The 17,091-nt window shown below is 48.2% G+C and overlaps 8 protein-coding genes across 9 annotated transcripts; 6 read left to right on the top strand and 2 right to left on the bottom strand.

Moving 5' to 3' along the window:
• Positions 1 to 585: 585 nt before the first annotated feature.
• LOC108035580 (neurofilament medium polypeptide) lies at positions 586 to 4,717 on the bottom strand. The gene is made up of 6 exons (XM_017111250.3): positions 4,440 to 4,717; positions 4,244 to 4,388; positions 4,124 to 4,186; positions 2,204 to 2,257; positions 1,034 to 2,088; positions 586 to 967 (listed from the first exon to the last, which is right to left on the bottom strand). The coding sequence occupies exons 1-6, from the start codon at positions 4,638 to 4,640 to the stop codon at positions 716 to 718; spliced, it is 1,770 nt and encodes a 589-aa protein (XP_016966739.1). The 5' UTR covers positions 4,641 to 4,717; the 3' UTR covers positions 586 to 715.
• Positions 2,133 to 4,118, top strand: LOC108035581 (uncharacterized). The gene has a single exon (XM_017111252.3). The coding sequence runs from the start codon at positions 2,336 to 2,338 to the stop codon at positions 4,049 to 4,051; it is 1,716 nt and encodes a 571-aa protein (XP_016966741.1). The 5' UTR covers positions 2,133 to 2,335; the 3' UTR covers positions 4,052 to 4,118.
• A 223-nt stretch (positions 4,718 to 4,940) lies between the features above and the next one.
• Positions 4,941 to 9,470, top strand: LOC108035444 (ubiquinone biosynthesis protein COQ4 homolog, mitochondrial). Of its 2 annotated transcripts, XM_044094810.2 has the most exons (5): positions 4,941 to 5,023; positions 8,211 to 8,437; positions 8,498 to 8,702; positions 9,002 to 9,225; positions 9,294 to 9,470. In XM_044094810.2, exons 2-5 carry the CDS (start codon positions 8,217 to 8,219, stop codon positions 9,448 to 9,450), a joined length of 807 nt encoding a protein of 268 aa, XP_043950745.1. In that variant the 5' UTR covers positions 4,941 to 5,023; positions 8,211 to 8,216; the 3' UTR covers positions 9,451 to 9,470. The 2 variants fall into 2 exon arrangements, with proteins under 2 accessions (XP_043950745.1, XP_016966568.2); XM_017111079.3 differs by lacking the exon at positions 4,941 to 5,023 and having other exon boundaries at positions 7,615 to 8,437.
• Positions 5,362 to 6,999, top strand: LOC108035443 (UDP-sugar transporter UST74c). The gene has a single exon (XM_017111078.3). The coding sequence runs from the start codon at positions 5,587 to 5,589 to the stop codon at positions 6,703 to 6,705; it is 1,119 nt and encodes a 372-aa protein (XP_016966567.1). The 5' UTR covers positions 5,362 to 5,586; the 3' UTR covers positions 6,706 to 6,999.
• A 269-nt stretch (positions 9,471 to 9,739) lies between the features above and the next one.
• LOC108034537 (RAB6-interacting golgin) lies at positions 9,740 to 11,269 on the top strand. The gene is made up of 3 exons (XM_050886776.1): positions 9,740 to 9,935; positions 10,018 to 10,720; positions 10,780 to 11,269. Exons 1-3 carry the CDS (start codon positions 9,836 to 9,838, stop codon positions 10,994 to 10,996), a joined length of 1,020 nt encoding a protein of 339 aa, XP_050742733.1. The 5' UTR covers positions 9,740 to 9,835; the 3' UTR covers positions 10,997 to 11,269.
• A 137-nt stretch (positions 11,270 to 11,406) lies between these two features.
• On the top strand, positions 11,407 to 12,286 carry LOC108034567 (DNA-directed RNA polymerase III subunit RPC7). Its single transcript, XM_017109498.3, has 3 exons — positions 11,407 to 11,642; positions 11,711 to 11,839; positions 11,897 to 12,286. Exons 1-3 carry the CDS (start codon positions 11,499 to 11,501, stop codon positions 12,260 to 12,262), a joined length of 639 nt encoding a protein of 212 aa, XP_016964987.1. The 5' UTR covers positions 11,407 to 11,498; the 3' UTR covers positions 12,263 to 12,286.
• LOC108034566 (uncharacterized) lies at positions 12,287 to 13,143 on the bottom strand. Its single transcript, XM_017109497.2, has 4 exons — positions 13,088 to 13,143; positions 12,966 to 13,027; positions 12,492 to 12,661; positions 12,287 to 12,431 (listed from the first exon to the last, which is right to left on the bottom strand). The coding sequence occupies exons 2-4, from the start codon at positions 13,009 to 13,011 to the stop codon at positions 12,375 to 12,377; spliced, it is 273 nt and encodes a 90-aa protein (XP_016964986.1). The 5' UTR covers positions 13,012 to 13,027; positions 13,088 to 13,143; the 3' UTR covers positions 12,287 to 12,374.
• Positions 13,144 to 13,388: 245 nt separating this feature from the next.
• Positions 13,389 to 16,987, top strand: LOC108035000 (exocyst complex component 1). Its single transcript, XM_017110339.3, has 6 exons — positions 13,389 to 14,160; positions 14,219 to 14,446; positions 14,504 to 14,953; positions 15,014 to 15,495; positions 15,562 to 16,069; positions 16,171 to 16,987. Exons 1-6 carry the CDS (start codon positions 13,507 to 13,509, stop codon positions 16,516 to 16,518), a joined length of 2,670 nt encoding a protein of 889 aa, XP_016965828.1. The 5' UTR covers positions 13,389 to 13,506; the 3' UTR covers positions 16,519 to 16,987.
• The last annotated feature ends 104 nt before the right edge of the window (positions 16,988 to 17,091 follow it).

The raw sequence follows: 17,091 nt of genomic DNA, 5'->3' as shown, positions 1-17,091 counted from the left end.
AAGACTGGGGGTGGGGGGCCAAACTAGGTTAAACTCAAACCCTTCCATTCAAATTTTTGCCTAACGATTTTTGAGCTAGTTTATGACAAACAATATCAATGCAAAGGCATAACCTGCGTGCGACTCGTTTAACTGCCTTTCCCGCTGTTTGGCCCTCAATGAACCCTCCTTAAACGGCTGTTCCCCTCGGAAAATGGAGCACGCAGCGGAAATGAGAAGGAAAAGTTTTCGCATTTTCCTTTAAATTACAAAACAAAACTAAAAACAATAAAGGAAATTTCGGGAAAACAGCTCGACGCCTAAAATACCCTTTAAAAATCAGGATCTAATGAACTTGGTAACATGAAATTAATATATGTATTTAAAAGTATAGAACTTCTTTATATTCAATTTAATAATCTTTTAAATTATAATTATTACTCAAAATTTTAGCATTCCTTAAAATATGGTATTATAAACATTTACTTAAAATAATTTATGAAGCCTCTGACTTAGTAGAAAAAAGGCTTTATCTTGTTATAGGGTATGCATTATTAGAAAAGACGAATGAGAAATCAAATATGCGCTTAGCACGATATATACAAATTGTTTACTTTTTCTGCCGCCCCCGAGGACAGCGGTTTTATATTTGACTTTTTATATGCCATATAAACCTGGACTGTGCGCCAGTACACGACCTTACAATAAAAATCCCAATCCACCTCGCCGAGTGGATTTATTTATCGCCCTTGCTGCTGTTGGAAGTTTTGCGCTGCCGGTGCTGCAACAGCTCCTGGTATTGCTCAATGGATCCATCCTCGTGCTTCGAGGTAAACGTGACCGGCTTTTCAGCCTTGGCCTGCTCATCACTGGCCACGACTTTGCTGCGCTTCGACTTCCTGAGTTTGTCGCGTACGCGTTTTCCCAGTCGCGACTCTGCCAGCACCTGGCTGACCTTGGAGCTCTTCATGTAACGTGTGCGCCAGGACTGTTTGTAAAAGGGTTTGGGAGGTGATTAAAAAAATTATTGTTTAACATGCACATATAAAAATACCTCGGAGTTTGGCTCCTCTAGTTTGTCGCGCTCATCCTCGCTTGTGTCCAGAGAAATAACATCGTTGTCCATTTCTTCGGGATCGGCCAGCTTCTCCTTCTTCTCGTGCTTAATGCTTACTGGCGGAGGGTCGTCCTCCTTGGTCATCTCTTCAATCATTTCCAGATCCCCGCCTATTGAAATGACATCGTCGTTTTGATCTTCGTCATCTATGGCAGCTGGTTCGGGTGCAGTGAGTTCCTTTGATTGGGCTGGAGAATTATGGTCAACTAAGGGTGCGTCTTCCGAGGGCTGGCCCTTGGCTGTTGCTTTCTCAAGCTCATCAGATTTTTTCTTTACAACTGGTTTAGTTGGGTTTTCAGCGATGACAGGTTGTTCCGGTACTGGTTCCTCTGCCCTTGCGGGTTCCTCTGGCTTGGATGGCTCTTCTGCCTTGGCTGGCTCTTCAGGTTCGTCGCGCACTTCACCTTCCTCCGGCTCGCTTTCTACGACTGGAGCTGGTGGCTCCACCACAGCTGGCTCAGGGATTTCCTTTGACTTCTGTTTTGTACCTTCATCATCTGTGCTGTCGCTGATCAGCAATGTTTCCGGTTCTGTTTGTATGGGTATCACATCTGGCGAAGCAGAACGTGATTTGGAACGAGCTGGCTTTGGGAAATCCTTTTTCTCCACTAAAGTTTCAGATGGTGGTGGAGGAGGAGCTGGGGCTGGAACCGGCGCTTCCTTGTCTGGAGAGGTGTGTCTATAGTTTCTCTTGATCTTGATTTTCTTTCGGGGCGCCGGCTGTTCCTTGCTGCTACTATCTGCGTCTGCCGAGTGGAGGGAAGTGCCCTCCTTGGCTGCTTTACTTTCATGAGATTTGCGACTGCCCGACTCCTTGTTTTTGCTGCTGCGCTTATCCTTTTCCTTTCGCGGAACTTTCTCTGCTGGTACCTCGTCATCATCGTCTGACTTGACCTCTATCTTGGTGATGGGCTCCATGGCTAGTTGAGAGCGAATGGCTCGGGCGCGGGCTTGAAGCTCAAGCAACTCCAGCACACTCATCTGACCGCCCGCTGTGGAAGAAAATGTGAAACCTTAGTAACCGAAGCCACTTTAAGTCAAAAGGACACAGAAATGTGTTCGTTCGATCTTGTTTAGTCTTTTTACATTAATAAAGTTGATACTAACACTCCTTGTTTTCATTTCCATTGTTCGTTTTTTTGGCTCTAAGCTTCTTCTTGCCTGAAATTGAAATTATATTGAAGCAGATTACATTATAAATTGTAGACAAAGTATAGTTTAAATTAACTGCACGCCAGAATGCCGATTAGCCAGCAAGCGGTGGAGCCGCAATCGGACAGCCAGACTGCCGACGACCAGGGGGAGGAGGAGGAGCAGCCGGAAGACGAGAACCGACTGGAGAAGTTCACGGTGCGGCTCAATGGACAACATGACTTGGAGCAGCGTTTGAAGGATTTCAAGGCGGCCTGCGAAGCTCATGAGAAGCATGCTAGGCGCCGAAAGCGAAGACGCTACTACCACCTTGGTCTGGTGGCCAAGCTGGTGACGGAAACCACCCACGACGAGCTCCGCCGCATGCTGGAAAACGGCACTTATACATTCCACGTCGATACGGTGGCCAACAAGCCCGACGAATTGAAGGCCATCTTGGACACCATGAACATTGCCATTGCAGCGCACACTGAGGAAAGGGAACTTCGCCTGACCACCGGCCTGGCGCTGGAGATAAATGGCGAGTGTTGCCGCCTTGGCAGACTGAGGAACAACTGCACCGTGATGTTGGCGCGAGGTGGAGTGGTCACTCTCACCACCGATGAAGCGTACCGCTACAAGGGCTACAAGGAGATCGTCTACGTGATCAACCTGCGTGCTTATCTTGCCTCCGTCCAACTGGGCGACATTGTGCTGATCGGACGGGAAGTAAGGGGTCGCGTGGTGAAGACCCTCCGCGAAGCACTGACTGTGATGGTCATTGATGCTGGTCTGGTGGCCTCGTATGACTTCATAGAGCTCCCAAGGCAATGCCACAGTCTGGAACCCGAAGTGTATCCCGATCTTTATATGAAAGACCTCGAGATGGCCGCTTCCATGAACGCCAACTATGTGGTACTGCCCAAAATTCGGTGCAAGAGCTTCCTTCGAGCCATCCGGCAGACCCTCAACTCTGGTTTTAGCCTGAAGTTAATCGGAATGATTGACTTCGAGTATGTGCGGAGCAACATGCTGGATCTGCTGGGCATCATCAAGCTGGTGGACTACATTTGGATACCGGACATGTTCAACGTTAACTGCTGCCTCTACAACTATATAATGGAAGACGTGCTGCCTATTTCGCAATGCCAAAAGAAGCCGGTCATTGGCACGGTACCTCTGGAACGTTGCAGCGACTTCAAGCGGTTCGAGTTGCATGAGTTCCTTTGGAAGGTTGACGCCATTCACATCCAGAAGAGTCCATGGTGCAACAAGTATCCGCTGATTGTCAAGAAGCTAATGCCCATTAAGGACTATCGAGTTGGTGTCGTCCAAAACAAAATGGTGGTCAAGAACATCCTGACCTCATACCAGACGGTAGTGAATTTTATCATTCGGACAATCAGCTCGATTGAGTGCCAGGCCATCTTCTTGTTTACCAAGTGCGAAACCGCCAGCGTGGCCCTTTCCCGCGTTGAGATCTACTGCCCAGTTTATGTGATGATGCCTCTGGAGGACACAGACGATGCGGAGACCATTACCTGCAAGGTGGAACTGGCACGAGCGCTTCACTTGCGCCGAAACATGCACCCGGTTCTGTACACCAAGGACCTGAACGAGTGCAACTACAGTCCCATAGAGTTTGGAGTGGATTTCATGCGTAGAAAGGGCTGCTTGGAGGTTGGAGACTTTGTGGTCACGTTGGAAGTGGGCAAGGAGGACGCTGAGAACGTGGCTATCGGCATAGGCGAGGATGTCTGTATCCTGCGGGCATTCTACGTGTCGCCACTCTTCGCCTGCGAGAAGTTCAAGTACGGTGGCTAACTTTCCGGCGTGCAGTTGTGCAGATTACACAGAATCACCAGCTCTAAATTAAATGTAACTAAAATCACTCACTTCTTCGGGACTCTTGGCCTCCAATGTCGCTGTCCGAGGAAATCTCCTCCAGAGAAATGTGTTCTGAAAGGGGAGCTCTATAGGGAGTGGTTCAGAGAGTTAAGGAATGCTCAAACATACCCTCTTTCTGCTCCACATCTGAGTCTTCAGAGCTCTCGGTGTCTGTGGGACACTTGGTGCCTTCTATAATGGATTTCAGTCGCTTTGTGGACAGGCAGAGGAGCTCCTCCAGGCAAAGTTCTTCGATTTCGTCCAGGGGTGTTTTCTGGTTAATGTTCATCGTTAGTAATCTGCTTGTAGACGCACTTTAACTAACCTTTAGAAACTCCGGCGCGAGGTTCATGATAGTTTTGGGTTTTAGGGTTCCGAAGATTTGTTTCACCAGCTCCAGACGGTCGTCTATATAGTGGGTCATCGGGTGCAGCGTGCGGTCCTCCTCCATCTTTTCCTTCTTGATGCTAATGGGCTTGGGGATTTGGTCGCCCTTGCTGTGTTTTTTCGCCTTCGAACCGCCCATTTTAAAAAATTTGCTGTCAAAATAAAATCTAAACAATTTTCAGTCTTGCAGCCAGCGTTGCCACTTCGGCAAATACCCAGTGCACAGTGGTGATATTTCGGTAATTATGTTAAACAAAATGTTAAAGAGATAACTGAACGCTTATTTAAATGTTTTTGGAGATACTATTGGGATTAAGAAAACCTTTTCCATAATAAAATATTGTTTGTCAAATACAAATACTATTTTTTTTATAAATAATAGTTTTTCATTTAAAATATTCTAGCCGGACCCACTGTGCTCTGTTGCTTACAGTGTTATTATTGTTTGTACAGAACAGCTGATTCTCGAGCGGTGTAGTTTGTGAAAATTCTGCCAGTGTTTTCCGGGTTAAAATTAAGAAGGTAAGCGCATTTATTAAGTAGATTTAATAATTGTGAGTTGCATAAAGCGGTTGTGAGCAGGGTAGATAGGAACTTTCATGTGAAAAGGCCGGATTAAAGTGGAATACTTGTGTTCTCATTTGAGGAGCTGTTGCACGCAGTGAGGTTATTTTACAGCAGATTTAGGTTTTAGCTTATAAAGATTTGCGAAGTGAATTAAAAGCTATAATAAGCGAGGTAAATCAAACAATTACATATTTGCAAAACAAATTGCTGCGCTGTTGGACCCCCTGTTAACTGCTGTTAAGTAACAGGGCTGGCATATTTAGGGCATTTCGTTCGCGCGGTATTTTCCGACAGCCGCGCCGGGTCACACTGAACATCTGTTCCGCGGAGAATGGCTGCGATTTCGCGTCGGTAAAAATAGCAAATACTCGTTGATGTACCGCGGGAAGGCCTCCTCCCCGGCCCCACAGAGGCCCCGAAAGAAGTGATCAAATGTGCGCGCCGCAAGATAGCAGCCGCCCAACGAACGATAGTGACGAAAGCACATAAATTCAAGTACCAGCCGCCCCGCAATCACGATGAGTGTCTCGCGCGGCAGCGGCAACACAACGCTGGACCTGCAGCCGCTCCTGGCCGACGGCGATGAAGACAGGGAGCAGGAGGAGAAGATAGGCGGCTCGGGGGGAGCAGCGCTGCTCAATGGATCCGGCTCCAAGGAGCTCAGCCACCGGGAGCGCGAGGAGTCTGCGGTGTTCATCAAGAAGATCGGCAGCGCCTTGTTCTACGGCCTGTCCTCCTTCATGATCACGGTGGTGAACAAGACGGTGCTGACCTCCTACCACTTCCCCTCGTTCCTGTTCCTCAGCCTGGGCCAACTGACGGCCAGCATTGTGGTCCTGGGCGTGGGAAAGCGCCTGAAACTGGTCTCCTTTCCGCCCCTGCAGAGGAACACCTTCGCCAAGATATTCCCACTGCCACTGATATTCCTGGGCAACATGATGTTCGGCCTGGGCGGCACCAAAACCCTGAGTCTGCCCATGTTTGCGGCTCTGCGGCGCTTCTCCATTCTGATGACCATGCTGCTGGAGCTGAAGATCCTCGGGCTGAGGCCCTCGAATGCTGTCCAGGTCAGCGTGTATGCCATGATCGGTGGAGCCCTGCTGGCCGCCTCCGATGATCTGTCCTTCAACATGAGGGGCTATATCTATGTGATGATCACCAACGCCTTGACCGCCTCGAATGGAGTGTATGTGAAGAAAAAACTGGATACCTCGGAGATAGGAAAGTACGGCCTGATGTACTACAACTCGCTGTTCATGTTCCTGCCCGCCCTGGCCCTCAACTATGCCACTGGCGATCTGGAGCAGGCGCTGAGTTTCGGGCAGTGGAACGACTCGGTGTTTGTGCTGCAGTTCCTGCTCAGCTGCGTCATGGGATTCATCCTGTCCTACAGCACCATCCTGTGCACGCAGTTCAACTCGGCCCTGACCACCACCATTGTGGGCTGCCTGAAGAACATCTGCGTGACCTACCTGGGCATGTTCATTGGCGGCGACTACGTCTTCTCGTGGCTCAACTGCATCGGGATCAACATCAGTGTGCTGGCAAGTCTGCTGTACACGTACGTTACTTTTCGGCGGAAACGGGCGCCCGATAAGCAGGCCCACTTGCCCAGCACTCGCGGCGAGAATGTCTAGCTTCGTCTTAGCTCAAACTCAAGCCAAAGCCATACGATATGTTTAGCGTATTCCGTACTTCGTTCTGCGATCTGCGACTTCGTATTCAATTTTCCTATAGCAGCCACACAGCGCATCGTCTCTGTACATATATATCGAGCTCTGTATCTAAGGAGTGCAATTTAGCAATTATGTAATTTTAATCACTTTGTACATTTGTCCGCATGCAACTGTTTCCTGCATCGATAGTGTCATCATAAGTTATAGAAATACACCGACATCCAGCTCCTCCGCCGCATTGGGTGTGCCAGATAACCGATTGTTTTCTATCTTCTGTTCCATTTCGGGTCATTAGCGATAAGATTGCCTGCACCAGCACACCAGCACCTCCCTCCGCTAATTAGGAAAAAATTATTGCACTCAGGTGCTTCTCTAATTACTTTTTGGAGTAAAGTACACACATACAGTCGTTGTGACTTTTCAATTACCTCTGCCTAATCGGGTGTTTATCTACTCTGGGTAAACACTCGCTGGAACTCGGAGAATTCTACAAAACAAAGTACTGCAGTGCTGGACACACCAGCAGCGTCGTCACTCAATATCTCGGCGTAGAAACCCTCCGGAATACCCGATTACGGGTTACTCTCCAGCAGTGTTTGGGTGTATAATTTTCTTTCTACGAAAAAATGTACTATCAGGGAGTGATTGCGAGTAGTAAAAATATAATTAAGATTAGCGCGCGTTTAGTTTTTGGGCACAGACATAGTGATTTTCCGTTTGCCTTTGTAGATTGCCTAATTATAGACTTCTGTGTAGGGCAACCAATTGGATTGTTAAAGAATCTTTAGCTTTGTTATAGGAGTAAATAAATGTGCGCAGCTGAAACTCAGCCATTTGCTGTCTCTAAGTAAATATATGCTTTTAAGATGGATATCTCTTTCCAAGAATTAGTTAACCCAAGCGACAAAATGCTTATAATAAACTCATTATATTTTAAAGCTTAGTAGTGAATATTTTTTTATGTGCAATTAGCTCTTAGAATACACAGAGCGGTCATGGCGTTCTTATTAGTGGTGACTACCCGTTTATTCGAAAAACAATGACGACATTGAAATTGAGCATAAAATCCGAGCTGAGGTGCCAGTGCCCCCTGCAGCCATTTGTTTGGGTCTTATTTCGAGACCCCGCGATATTGATAGGTGGCGAATGAGGGATTCGACGTGGGGCCAGGTAATGAGGAAGCCGAAACAGGTTTTCTCGGATTTAACCGTTGGGCGGACCGAGTGCGTCGAGGTAAATGGTTAGTCAGCATCAGCCCTGTCCGCGTACCCACATTATGGACAAATTGTTTGCTCATATTCGCCGCTATTGAAAGTGGGCACGTACGGCCCGAGCGACAAGCTTTAACCGAAGACAGGTAGTCAGGGTCATGTTTATGTGCGCTGCTGGTAATGATGATGATGCCGACGATCGTGCTGATAAGGTCACCGGGTGCGCCGCCCCACGTCTCCTCTCTGAATCCACAGATCATCATGTTGCAACGCTGCTGGCGTCTCCCCAAGCCGCTGGCCCTGCGACGAAGTCTTACTCTCGGCCAGGTGGATAGCCAAGCGGTGGCCGCAGAAGCGCCCGAGGCGGAGCCCCAAGATGCATTCGAGCGTCAGTACCTCAGGGAGCGCATAGAGATATCGCCTTTCCAGCGGCTGATCCTGGGAGCAGGCTCCTCCATTGCTGCGCTCATAAATCCAAGACGGTGGGATTTGTATTCTATATATATTTTTATGGGTAATTGAACATTTTCATCCCCTTATAGGCACGACATGATCGCCTGTCTGGGCGAGACGACTGGCGAGGGTGCCCTCTTGAACATCTTGGACACCATGCAGGCCAGCGAGGAGGGCCAGCGCATCATGGCCGAAAAGCCCCGCATCCACACGAGCACTGTTGACTTCAAGTACCTGGAAAAACTGCCACCAGATACCTTTGGAGCTGCTTACGTCAAGTTCCTGAAAGATAATGTAAGTAGAGCGAGTGATAAAAAATGTGGGAACATCTTAGCAAACACAACACGTGCAGAAATCTGGTTCGAAGACATTCTACAGATAAGTGGGAAGGGAAACAACATCAAGATATTTGTGCCAAATAACAAAAGAATAATTTAAGAATTAGAAAATACATCAGGAATTGATATAGCTATAGGGGTATGTTGTGATTCTAAGAGATAGATTTACTAATTGGAGATTTATTAATGAGACAAAACATAAAAAACGTCTAGTTATCAATCGTTGTGGCACTCACTTGGGTAATCAACTTTCAGCAAGTCACGCCGGACAGTCGCATGGCCGTGCGGTTTCTGGAGGACCCCAAGCTGGCCTACTTGATGACGCGCTACAGGGAATGCCACGACCTGATCCACACTGTGCTGGACATGCCCACCAACATGCTCGGCGAGGTGGCCGTCAAGTGGGTGGAGGCTCTGAACACGGGACTGCCCATGTGCTACGGAGGCGCGGTGTTCGGAGCTGTGCGCCTACGTCCCAAGTGAGTTCAGTGAACTGCGGTGCCCAATTATGCCTCCATTCACGCATCTGTTTGTTTGTTCGTCTTAGGCAGAGACGTGCGTACTTGAAGAGCTATTTGCCCTGGGCCCTGGAGAATGGCAAGCGAACCAAGCCCTTGATGCCCGTCTACTGGGAGAAGCGCTGGGAGCAGAACATCCACGAGCTGCGCTCCGAACTGGGCATTAATGTGTTGAATAAAGCCTGATAAGGAGTTTTATTTTTAAATTGGTTTTTGAATGAGGAACTTATCGATTACAGTGATCGTAGATTATCGACGCACTATCTGGCAACTCTTGTTGGAAATTGGTAAAGTGTTTCCACTTAAGACATTGCATCGTGTTGCATTGAATTATGAAGAGGATTTAAAAATGAAATTAGAAAATATAAGTAGATAAAAAAGTTTAAATTAAATCCGAAGCCATTTTAAAACCTTTATGATCTAGTGGGAACATCACATATTCATAAATGATCGCATGAAAATCTGAGCGGATCTGGCAACCCCAGACGCTCTGTTTGCTTTTGCTGATGTGTTGTGTATTGTTTTTCGGTCCACTGTCGTTTAATGGCTAATTACCTGTAATTCCCGCACCATGACTGAGAAATTCAATGGATTCAGCCACGACGAGATCCTCAAGATAACGGGCGTGAAGGAGGGCGGCGTGGGCAAGCGGCCTGCGAGCCTGGAGGCAGGTTAGATCACCATGAATGAACCACCAAGCGTGTAAACAATTATATGTTTATAATAAATGACCTTCCATGTGTGCGTGAGCAGCCAAACAGGCGCTCCGGAATCAACCCGGCATTCGGAGGATGCCCGATAAGATCTTCCGGCAAGGGGATCAAATACGGAAGCAGCAGCAGCAACAACAACAACAACCACAGAAGCCCATCCAAAAACCGGATGTGGCGAAGAAGACCAAGTCGGGAACGGCGACTCCCACGGAGAAGGTGCCAACTCCCACGCCGGAGGATGACGCAGCCCATGGATCGCTGAACCTCGAGCGCGCTCTTTCCGATTCATTAATGGAGGCACTCTACCATGGCCATGCTACAGCTAGAGATAACAAACCCACTGCCACGTATGCGGATGCTGAGGCTACGTCCACCGACGACAGTTCGATACTGAAGATCAGCGGCGGTGAGGGCCAGACCAGCAGCTCCATAGACGATGCCAGCATCTTGCCGAGCAGCAAGGAGTCCACATCGCGGGAGCGCCTCAACACTGACTCACCCTTTAAGGGCATCTCGCTGAAGGACTTCGAGCAGCATCGCCGTATGATCGAGGAGCAGAACAAGCAGAAGAAGCAAATGCTCTACGAGGCCATTGAGCAGCATACGCAGAAGACGGCGCAAGAGTCGCGGAAGATCGAGGAGATCCGCCACGAGCTGTCCAAGCTGGAGAGCGATCTTGCCGTGGACGTGGCCCTGCTGAGGAAGCAGATCGACAATGCCTGCATACATTTCTCTAATGTAGAGTGAGTGGGGAGCTGAGAACCCGTCTAAGGCTTTTTAATTTACTTTTTCTTCCTTACAGAAAACAATACGTCAAGATCGAGGCTCAGTTCCTGCGGGCCAAGATAGAGCTGCACAATGCCTCCGAGAAGAAGGAGTTGCTCACCGAGCATCTCTGCACTGTAATTGCCCACAACGAGGATCGGAAGGCGCAGAAGCTCACGGAGCTGATGCAGAAAGTCGGCCTGGCGCCAACCGATGAGCCGCCTGCCTCGCCACCCAACGCCAATGTCAATTGAGCCTAATTAGTTTGTTAAATTCGAATTGTCAGCCTGCTTCAGCCCTGTTTCCCTTGATTTGACCAGCGTGTTAAGTTCGTTGCCCGCTAAGAATGAAATGTATTTCGTAAAATTGATATTATATTAATTCTATTTACTGAAATTGTAAAATGAAACAGGGCATCAATATGTGCTAGAGTGCTCTCTAATATTAGTATGTAATTACTGTTCATAGTGTAAGCGAAAAAGTGCAAATTGCAATAAAATATGTATATGTTATGTGTAAAATGTAAATCTATGTTTATTTAAATACAAAGGCTGTTGCAAAAATATTTTAAAAAAGAGTATAATTAGTCGACCTTAAGCATAAATGTTATTGTTTGGTTTTGACCATGTGGCAACGCTGTTAGTTACCCCAAACAGCTGATCGCTTTTTGAGTTGAATAAACGTGCGAAGAGCTAGACAACATTTTATAGAAAAATAAACATTTCTGAACGGAATTAAATAAGAAACAATCCAATAATGGCTGGACGTGGAAGGGGTGGCAAGACCGGCACCCTCACAGCCGAGCAAATGGCCATGTTGGGCTGCACCAAGGATTTGCCGGTGCAGACGGCGCCGCCTCCCACATTTCCGCCTGTTTTGAACAGGCCCACTACCCTGGAGGTGGGCTTAAATATATTAAAATTAAGTTATAAGGAGGTAAAACAATATTCTTTACATTCCCCCGATAGACAACTGCCACACAAAACTACCAGCTGCTGTGGAAGGAGGATTTCCTAAACCGCATGCGAGACTCCCCTTACTACATTGTATCCGCCAGCCAGGAATCACAAAAGCTGGAAAACAAGGACTGGCGAGAGGTGAGAAGTTGGCATACCTATAAATAACCACTCCTAATCCTCCTTGTGCAACGCCAGAAAGCCATGACTCGCCTGAAGCTCAAGACCCAACCCGAGTTCAATTACAAAGCCATGCCCCAGGAGCTAAACATCTCCGGTCGGAAGCGACGGGCTGCAGATGCACGGCCCAAGCTGCTGGCCAAGAAGACCAACATCGAGGACAGGCTTAAGGTGCTGGAGCAGAAGGAACTGAAGTCTGGCGGCGGCGAGCAGGACGAGGTCAAGCAGGAATCGGACTCCGAGCAGGAGGAGGACGCGGATGATCCGGAGGCGGCGATGGATGATGAGATGGACGAGGACAACGACTATGGCGCCACATACTTTGATAACGGAGAGGCGTTCAACGACGAGGACGACAACCTGGACGATGGTCCCGTGTACTGATACTAATAAAACCATCGAACTGAATACTTTCGGATCTGTGATTTACTATGTCGCCACTTTAAGCTTATTTAACACAAATATTGGATTAATATACACGTAGGGGGTGACTGGCTTAGTCCAGGCTCTTGGGCACGTAGTAGTTGAAGTGGATCACACCAGAAGACTTCACCTGCAATGGGGAATTGGGTTAGTATGCAGTGGGATCAGGGGCAGAGTGGCTGGAACTTACGAAGCCAATGGTACCGGCCAGGACGAGGATGCCAGTGATGAGCGCAGCATTGTACTTGGCGTTCTTCTGGCTGTGCTGCTCCTTCCAGTCTCCAGCGGGCACGGGCAGATCGTTCATGGTGGAGTGGGGGCCATGGCCACCGTGGTAAGCGGCACGCGACAAGGCGCCAGCTGCAAGTACAGCGAAAATAGTATTTAATAATGTAATCCTTAAAAAAGAAGGAACCCCTATAGGATGTCTCCTGCGGTATGATCTCATTCTGGTACCAACTATTCCGTAAGTATCTTTATGTAAAAATTAAAGGAAAACCTAGGAAGGAACTTCTAGGAAGGGTATATTTATGGTTTTCACGAGGATTGCTGGGTGAACCATCTCTGTCCACTTCCTTGAAGTCCCTCTCTGCGCTTCCCACATTATGTAATTTTTAAGGTTAGCAGTTCCACTGAAAATGGGGTATTCGCCGCCTTAACTCACCGTTCTTGAGCAGAAGCCCCTGCTTGACAATGTGCTTAACCAACATGATTGCTCGAAAGTTGCTGGAAATGGGAAAATATGGTTTATTTTTAAGCCAAAATATATTTTGCGTAAAAACTCACCCGTAAGTTTTCTTGCGTCGAACAGTGTGACCGTATTTAAGTTACGCGAAAATACCCACCTTTAAATTAGCGATGAGCTCACGAGCTGCACCCTTAACATCACTCACGTTGAGCCTACTTATATTTTCTTAATGAAAAATGTACCAATGGAGCACAAAAGTTTTTTCGTAAATTGTATATTATTAAAATTTATATTTCATGTGTTAATTTTTGTTATTTAGAAATATTTCCTTTACTCACGTTACCCGCTCCTCCCTAACCGATAGCCTGTTAACGCCTCTGTTATCACCCCTGTTAAATCAGCTGTCGATGCGGAGGCGTTCTCCTTTTGCTAATTGCAAGTGCAAACAATTGGCCAGTTGTTGATTCTCGGCAGGACTTTTCTTTCGTGACCAGTGCCCCGCAAGACATTCCCAGCCATGCTGTCCATCGGCGCCATGGCCAACATCAAGCACACGCTGCAGAAGGAGCTCTTCCTGGCCGCCGGCGAGCGCCTCCTTTCCGTGGTGACGGTGGTCAAGAAAAAGGACAAGAAGCCCTGCTACCTCTGCGTGGTCACCACGGCGCCGCCAGTGCCCGTCATCACGTTGTGCCTCATCAAGCAGTCGGAGCAGCGCGAGGGCGAGTACAAGCGCAAGCGGAGCTGGCAGCTGGACGAGATCAAGTGGGTGGACGGGCGGAACGAGCAGTTCGAGACGCACGAGTTCGATCTGCAGTTGGAGAAGCTGTACAAGTGGTACGCCCTCAATCCGCACGAGCGGCAGAACTTCCTGGCCGTGCTTAACCGCCAGATCCAGAAGAGTGTGCGTGGCCAGAGGGCGGAGTTCCGGAACGTGCCCGCCGCCTGGCTGGCTGAGAAGTCACCCGAAAAGGTGGCTCTGGGCAGGGCGACGCAAAAGACGCAGCACACCGACGACGAGGAGGACGAGGAGGAGGAGGCCCAGGAGTTCACCGCCCTGACGGACAAGGAGGCCAACGAGCTGGGCAAACTCTTCTCCGAGTGCGACTTTGCCATCAAGGATGCGGAGCAGTTCATAGAGCAGTTGTCCCGGGAACTGCACGACCTAGATGGGGTGACTAAATGGGCACTCCAAAAGCAGTATTCATTACTCATACTTTCTTATCTCGCAGGCCAATATGCAAAGTGTTCTGGCCTCGGAGCAGAAGGTGCTGAAAATGATGGAGCACATCGACAACGCCATCTCCGAGGCGGACAAGTTCGAGAACCGCCTGGACAGCTACGAGGATATCCTGGGGCATGTTAAGGAGACCATGGAGAAGATTGGCGGCAAGAATGCCATGATCGAGATCGCCAACAACAACAATATCAAGCTGATGAAGGAGCTCAACAAAGTTATAGTAGGTATTGGTAGTTTATCTATGATTATTTTGCCTAATCGGATGTGTATCCTTTAGAGCCAACTGGACTTGCCGCACAGCCAGCAGCAGGCTCTGGATGAACCCGACCTGAAGACCGCTAATGGACGCAAAGCGGCCATTGCAGCTGCTCAGTGCCTGCAGCAGGCCATGAACAGCGATATAGATCCCGCCCTGCTTCGCTTGGAGGCGGTTCAGGATCAGCGCAAGCGCTTTGAAAAGTGGAAACAAAAGTTCTCCGCCACAGTCAGTCGGTTTATGAACAACCTGTTTATCCATCTTGGCAACGAAATAGGGGACATGCCTATTACAAGCACGGAACTAACGCTGCCTAATCATTCCAATGTTCATCGGGAGCTGACGCCCTATACGGAGCTGATGCACTGGACAAAAGCCATGGATAGGAAGACCTACGATGGCCTCATGCGTGTATACACGGCTTCGCTGAGCAAGATCTATGACAGAGATGTGAAGAACTTCTTTAATTTGGTAAGAACTTAATTTATTAAACAGTGTATCGTAAATAAATCTTATTGTACTTCTTGATAGGCTAAAATTCAGGTGGCAGAAAAGCTCCGAAACTCACGAGAGGATCTGGACATGTCCACTTCCTCCAGAAAGTCTACTGTGTCCACAATACCTTATGGTACTTTGGGAATCAACAGGGATCAGTGGGGACCGGGCGTGGAGAGTGCGGATCGAATTCGTTTCGATGCCCTGCTGGAGAAGGTTCTAGCTGAGCTGGAGCCCATTGCCCTGCAGGAACAGCTTTTCTGCATTAACTTCTTCCAAATGGACGTTATCAGTCCAACGACGAAGAACACGCAGACCACGTTGGAGATGGAGAAGGCGGTGGACATGTCGCAGTCAATCGTAGCGGGAGCGGTCTCGCCATCGGCTGAGGGAGTGCCGCAGAAGCGGATTGACCGTCAGATTAACGAGGATGTGCGGAAGCTGATGATGGGTCTGTTCGGTTGCCTAGAACCCGAGCTGGTTAGCTTCATCCAGAGCTTTGAGCGTGTGGACAGTTTGTGAGTAATCAATACTATCTTATTTAAATTATAGCCCAAAAATAATTTATAAATTCGTTTTCCCAGCTACTCTCTCTACGTCTTCGTGCGACTGACCCAGCACGTAATGTCCGCCCAGGACACACATTCCTTTCTCAGCATGACCTTCGCCTCCGCCCTGGTGCAGGTGAAGCGCAGCTTTGACCGCTTTATGCACAACCAACTGCAGTCCATAAAGGAGGCCAAGCTGCACAAGCGCTCAAAGGCCATCCTGCCGTATGTGGAGAACTTCGAGAACTTTGCCCAAACGGCGGAAGGAATCTTTCGGAAGTCGGATCGTCGCACGGATATGGAAAAGTGGTACTTGCAGCTGGTGAATGCCATCTTTGAGGGCATTCATCTTCACTCGCAGGAGCACCCCAAGACACCTGTGCAGGTGGTGCGCATGGAGAACTACCACCACATGTATGCCTTGCTAGCCCAGCTTAAGGTTCCTGGGCTGGATGCCCTGAAAAAGGAGGCCAAGAAGAGTTACAACGATGCGCTGAAAGCGTATGTGACTCAGTACTTCGGCCGGCCGTTGGAGAAACTGAATGTAAGTCAATGACCTCTCCGAAGAGATGATTTCTTCGGAACAGATATTATAAGATATATTTTATAACCCATATGCTCATACTTTCCCTTCTCCATTTGCAGCAATTCTTTGAGGGCGTGCAACTGAAAGTGGCTCAGGGAGTCAAGGAAACGGAGATCAGCTACCAGATGGCCTTCTCCAAGCAGGAGCTCCGCAAGGTGATCGCCCAGTATCCGGCGCGCGAGGTGAAGAAGGGCCTCGAGAATCTCTACAAGAAGGTGGAGAAGCACCTCAGCGAGGAGGAGAACCTGCTGCAGGTGGTGTGGCACGCCATGCAGGAGGAGTTCATTGCCCAGTACAACTATCTGGAGGAGCGCATCCAGAAGTGCTATGCCGGCGCCATGATCAACCTTGAGTTCAACATCCAGGACATACTCGCCTTCTTCTCGGACATAGCGCGCTCCCACTGATCGAGGGACTCGTGTCTGAAAATCTGGGAGCGTTTAAATCGGGTTTTATTTTTAAGTGCAATAGTATTTAAAGCGCTGTTTCTGCTGATTGGAAAATATATGGCGCGCATATTTAAACAGATGCGGATCTGCAAAAGTCGAAGGCGATAAAAGAGCGAGATCAAAGAGAAAGATCTTAGAGAACGTTGTTTATTGTATAAGTTCTAAATATTGAACTTCCCTTATTCAGCTTTCCTAAAATGTGGGTAGATAGATATTTTATATATAGGAAGTAAAATGTTTTATATACTGAGATATTTGTAAGCCAGCCCTTGAAGAATAGTTGTTTTGGTATTTCGCTTAGAAGGTTCGGCCTTTCCTCTTACCTGAAACCCTGTAAAACTGTAAAACCCTAATTTAAATAGCTATACTCGATGTTTTTCCGTGACTATTAAACTAAAAGCGTTACTTCAGCTGATCGTAAAACGTATAGCGCGCATATTTAAACCTCCACGAAAGGTCAAAGAGAGCTCTTCGAGATCAGAAGAGATAGTAGAGACCCAAAGAGCTGTGCAGAGAGCTCTGCAGCCCGAA

Source organism: Drosophila biarmipes, chromosome 3L (assembly GCF_025231255.1).
Source record: "Drosophila biarmipes strain raj3 chromosome 3L, RU_DBia_V1.1, whole genome shotgun sequence".
NCBI lineage: Eukaryota > Metazoa > Arthropoda > Insecta > Diptera > Drosophilidae > Drosophila > Drosophila biarmipes.
Note: the sequence above shows the minus strand (reverse complement) of the source record. Positions and strands in the feature narration are given on the sequence as shown.

Excerpts from the sequence above, each read along its gene's own strand:
- LOC108035581 (XM_017111252.3), top strand. The coding sequence starts at position 2,336 with ATGCCGATTAGCCAGCAAGCGGTGGAGCCGCAATCGGACAGCCAGACT.
- LOC108035580 (XM_017111250.3), bottom strand. The coding sequence starts at position 4,640 with ATGGGCGGTTCGAAGGCGAAAAAACACAGCAAGGGCGACCAAATCCCC. Across the intron at positions 4,389-4,439 it reads TCGCGCCGGAGTTTCTAAAG|AAAACACCCCTGGACGAAAT; the intron begins GTTAGTTAAAGT and ends AACATTAACCAG. Across the intron at positions 2,089-2,203 it reads TGGAAATGAAAACAAGGAGT|CGGGCGGTCAGATGAGTGTG; the intron begins GTTAGTATCAAC and ends TTTCTTCCACAG.
- LOC108035443 (XM_017111078.3), top strand. The coding sequence starts at position 5,587 with ATGAGTGTCTCGCGCGGCAGCGGCAACACAACGCTGGACCTGCAGCCG.
- LOC108035444 (XM_017111079.3), top strand. The coding sequence starts at position 8,136 with ATGATGATGATGCCGACGATCGTGCTGATAAGGTCACCGGGTGCGCCG. Across the intron at positions 8,438-8,497 it reads GCGCTCATAAATCCAAGACG|GCACGACATGATCGCCTGTC; the intron begins GTGGGATTTGTA and ends ATCCCCTTATAG. Across the intron at positions 9,226-9,293 it reads GCTGTGCGCCTACGTCCCAA|GCAGAGACGTGCGTACTTGA; the intron begins GTGAGTTCAGTG and ends TGTTCGTCTTAG.
- LOC108034537 (XM_050886776.1), top strand. The coding sequence starts at position 9,836 with ATGACTGAGAAATTCAATGGATTCAGCCACGACGAGATCCTCAAGATA. Across the intron at positions 9,936-10,017 it reads GCCTGCGAGCCTGGAGGCAG|CCAAACAGGCGCTCCGGAAT; the intron begins GTTAGATCACCA and ends GTGCGTGAGCAG. Across the intron at positions 10,721-10,779 it reads ATACATTTCTCTAATGTAGA|AAAACAATACGTCAAGATCG; the intron begins GTGAGTGGGGAG and ends TCTTCCTTACAG.
- LOC108034567 (XM_017109498.3), top strand. The coding sequence starts at position 11,499 with ATGGCTGGACGTGGAAGGGGTGGCAAGACCGGCACCCTCACAGCCGAG. Across the intron at positions 11,643-11,710 it reads ACAGGCCCACTACCCTGGAG|ACAACTGCCACACAAAACTA; the intron begins GTGGGCTTAAAT and ends TTCCCCCGATAG. Across the intron at positions 11,840-11,896 it reads AAAACAAGGACTGGCGAGAG|AAAGCCATGACTCGCCTGAA; the intron begins GTGAGAAGTTGG and ends GTGCAACGCCAG.
- LOC108034566 (XM_017109497.2), bottom strand. The coding sequence starts at position 13,011 with ATGTTGGTTAAGCACATTGTCAAGCAGGGGCTTCTGCTCAAGAACG. Across the intron at positions 12,662-12,965 it reads GGGGCTTCTGCTCAAGAACG|CTGGCGCCTTGTCGCGTGCC; the intron begins GTGAGTTAAGGC and ends CTGTACTTGCAG. Across the intron at positions 12,432-12,491 it reads TGGCCGGTACCATTGGCTTC|GTGAAGTCTTCTGGTGTGAT; the intron begins GTAAGTTCCAGC and ends TCCCCATTGCAG.
- LOC108035000 (XM_017110339.3), top strand. The coding sequence starts at position 13,507 with ATGCTGTCCATCGGCGCCATGGCCAACATCAAGCACACGCTGCAGAAG. Across the intron at positions 14,954-15,013 it reads TGAAGAACTTCTTTAATTTG|GCTAAAATTCAGGTGGCAGA; the intron begins GTAAGAACTTAA and ends ACTTCTTGATAG. Across the intron at positions 15,496-15,561 it reads TTTGAGCGTGTGGACAGTTT|CTACTCTCTCTACGTCTTCG; the intron begins GTGAGTAATCAA and ends TCGTTTTCCCAG.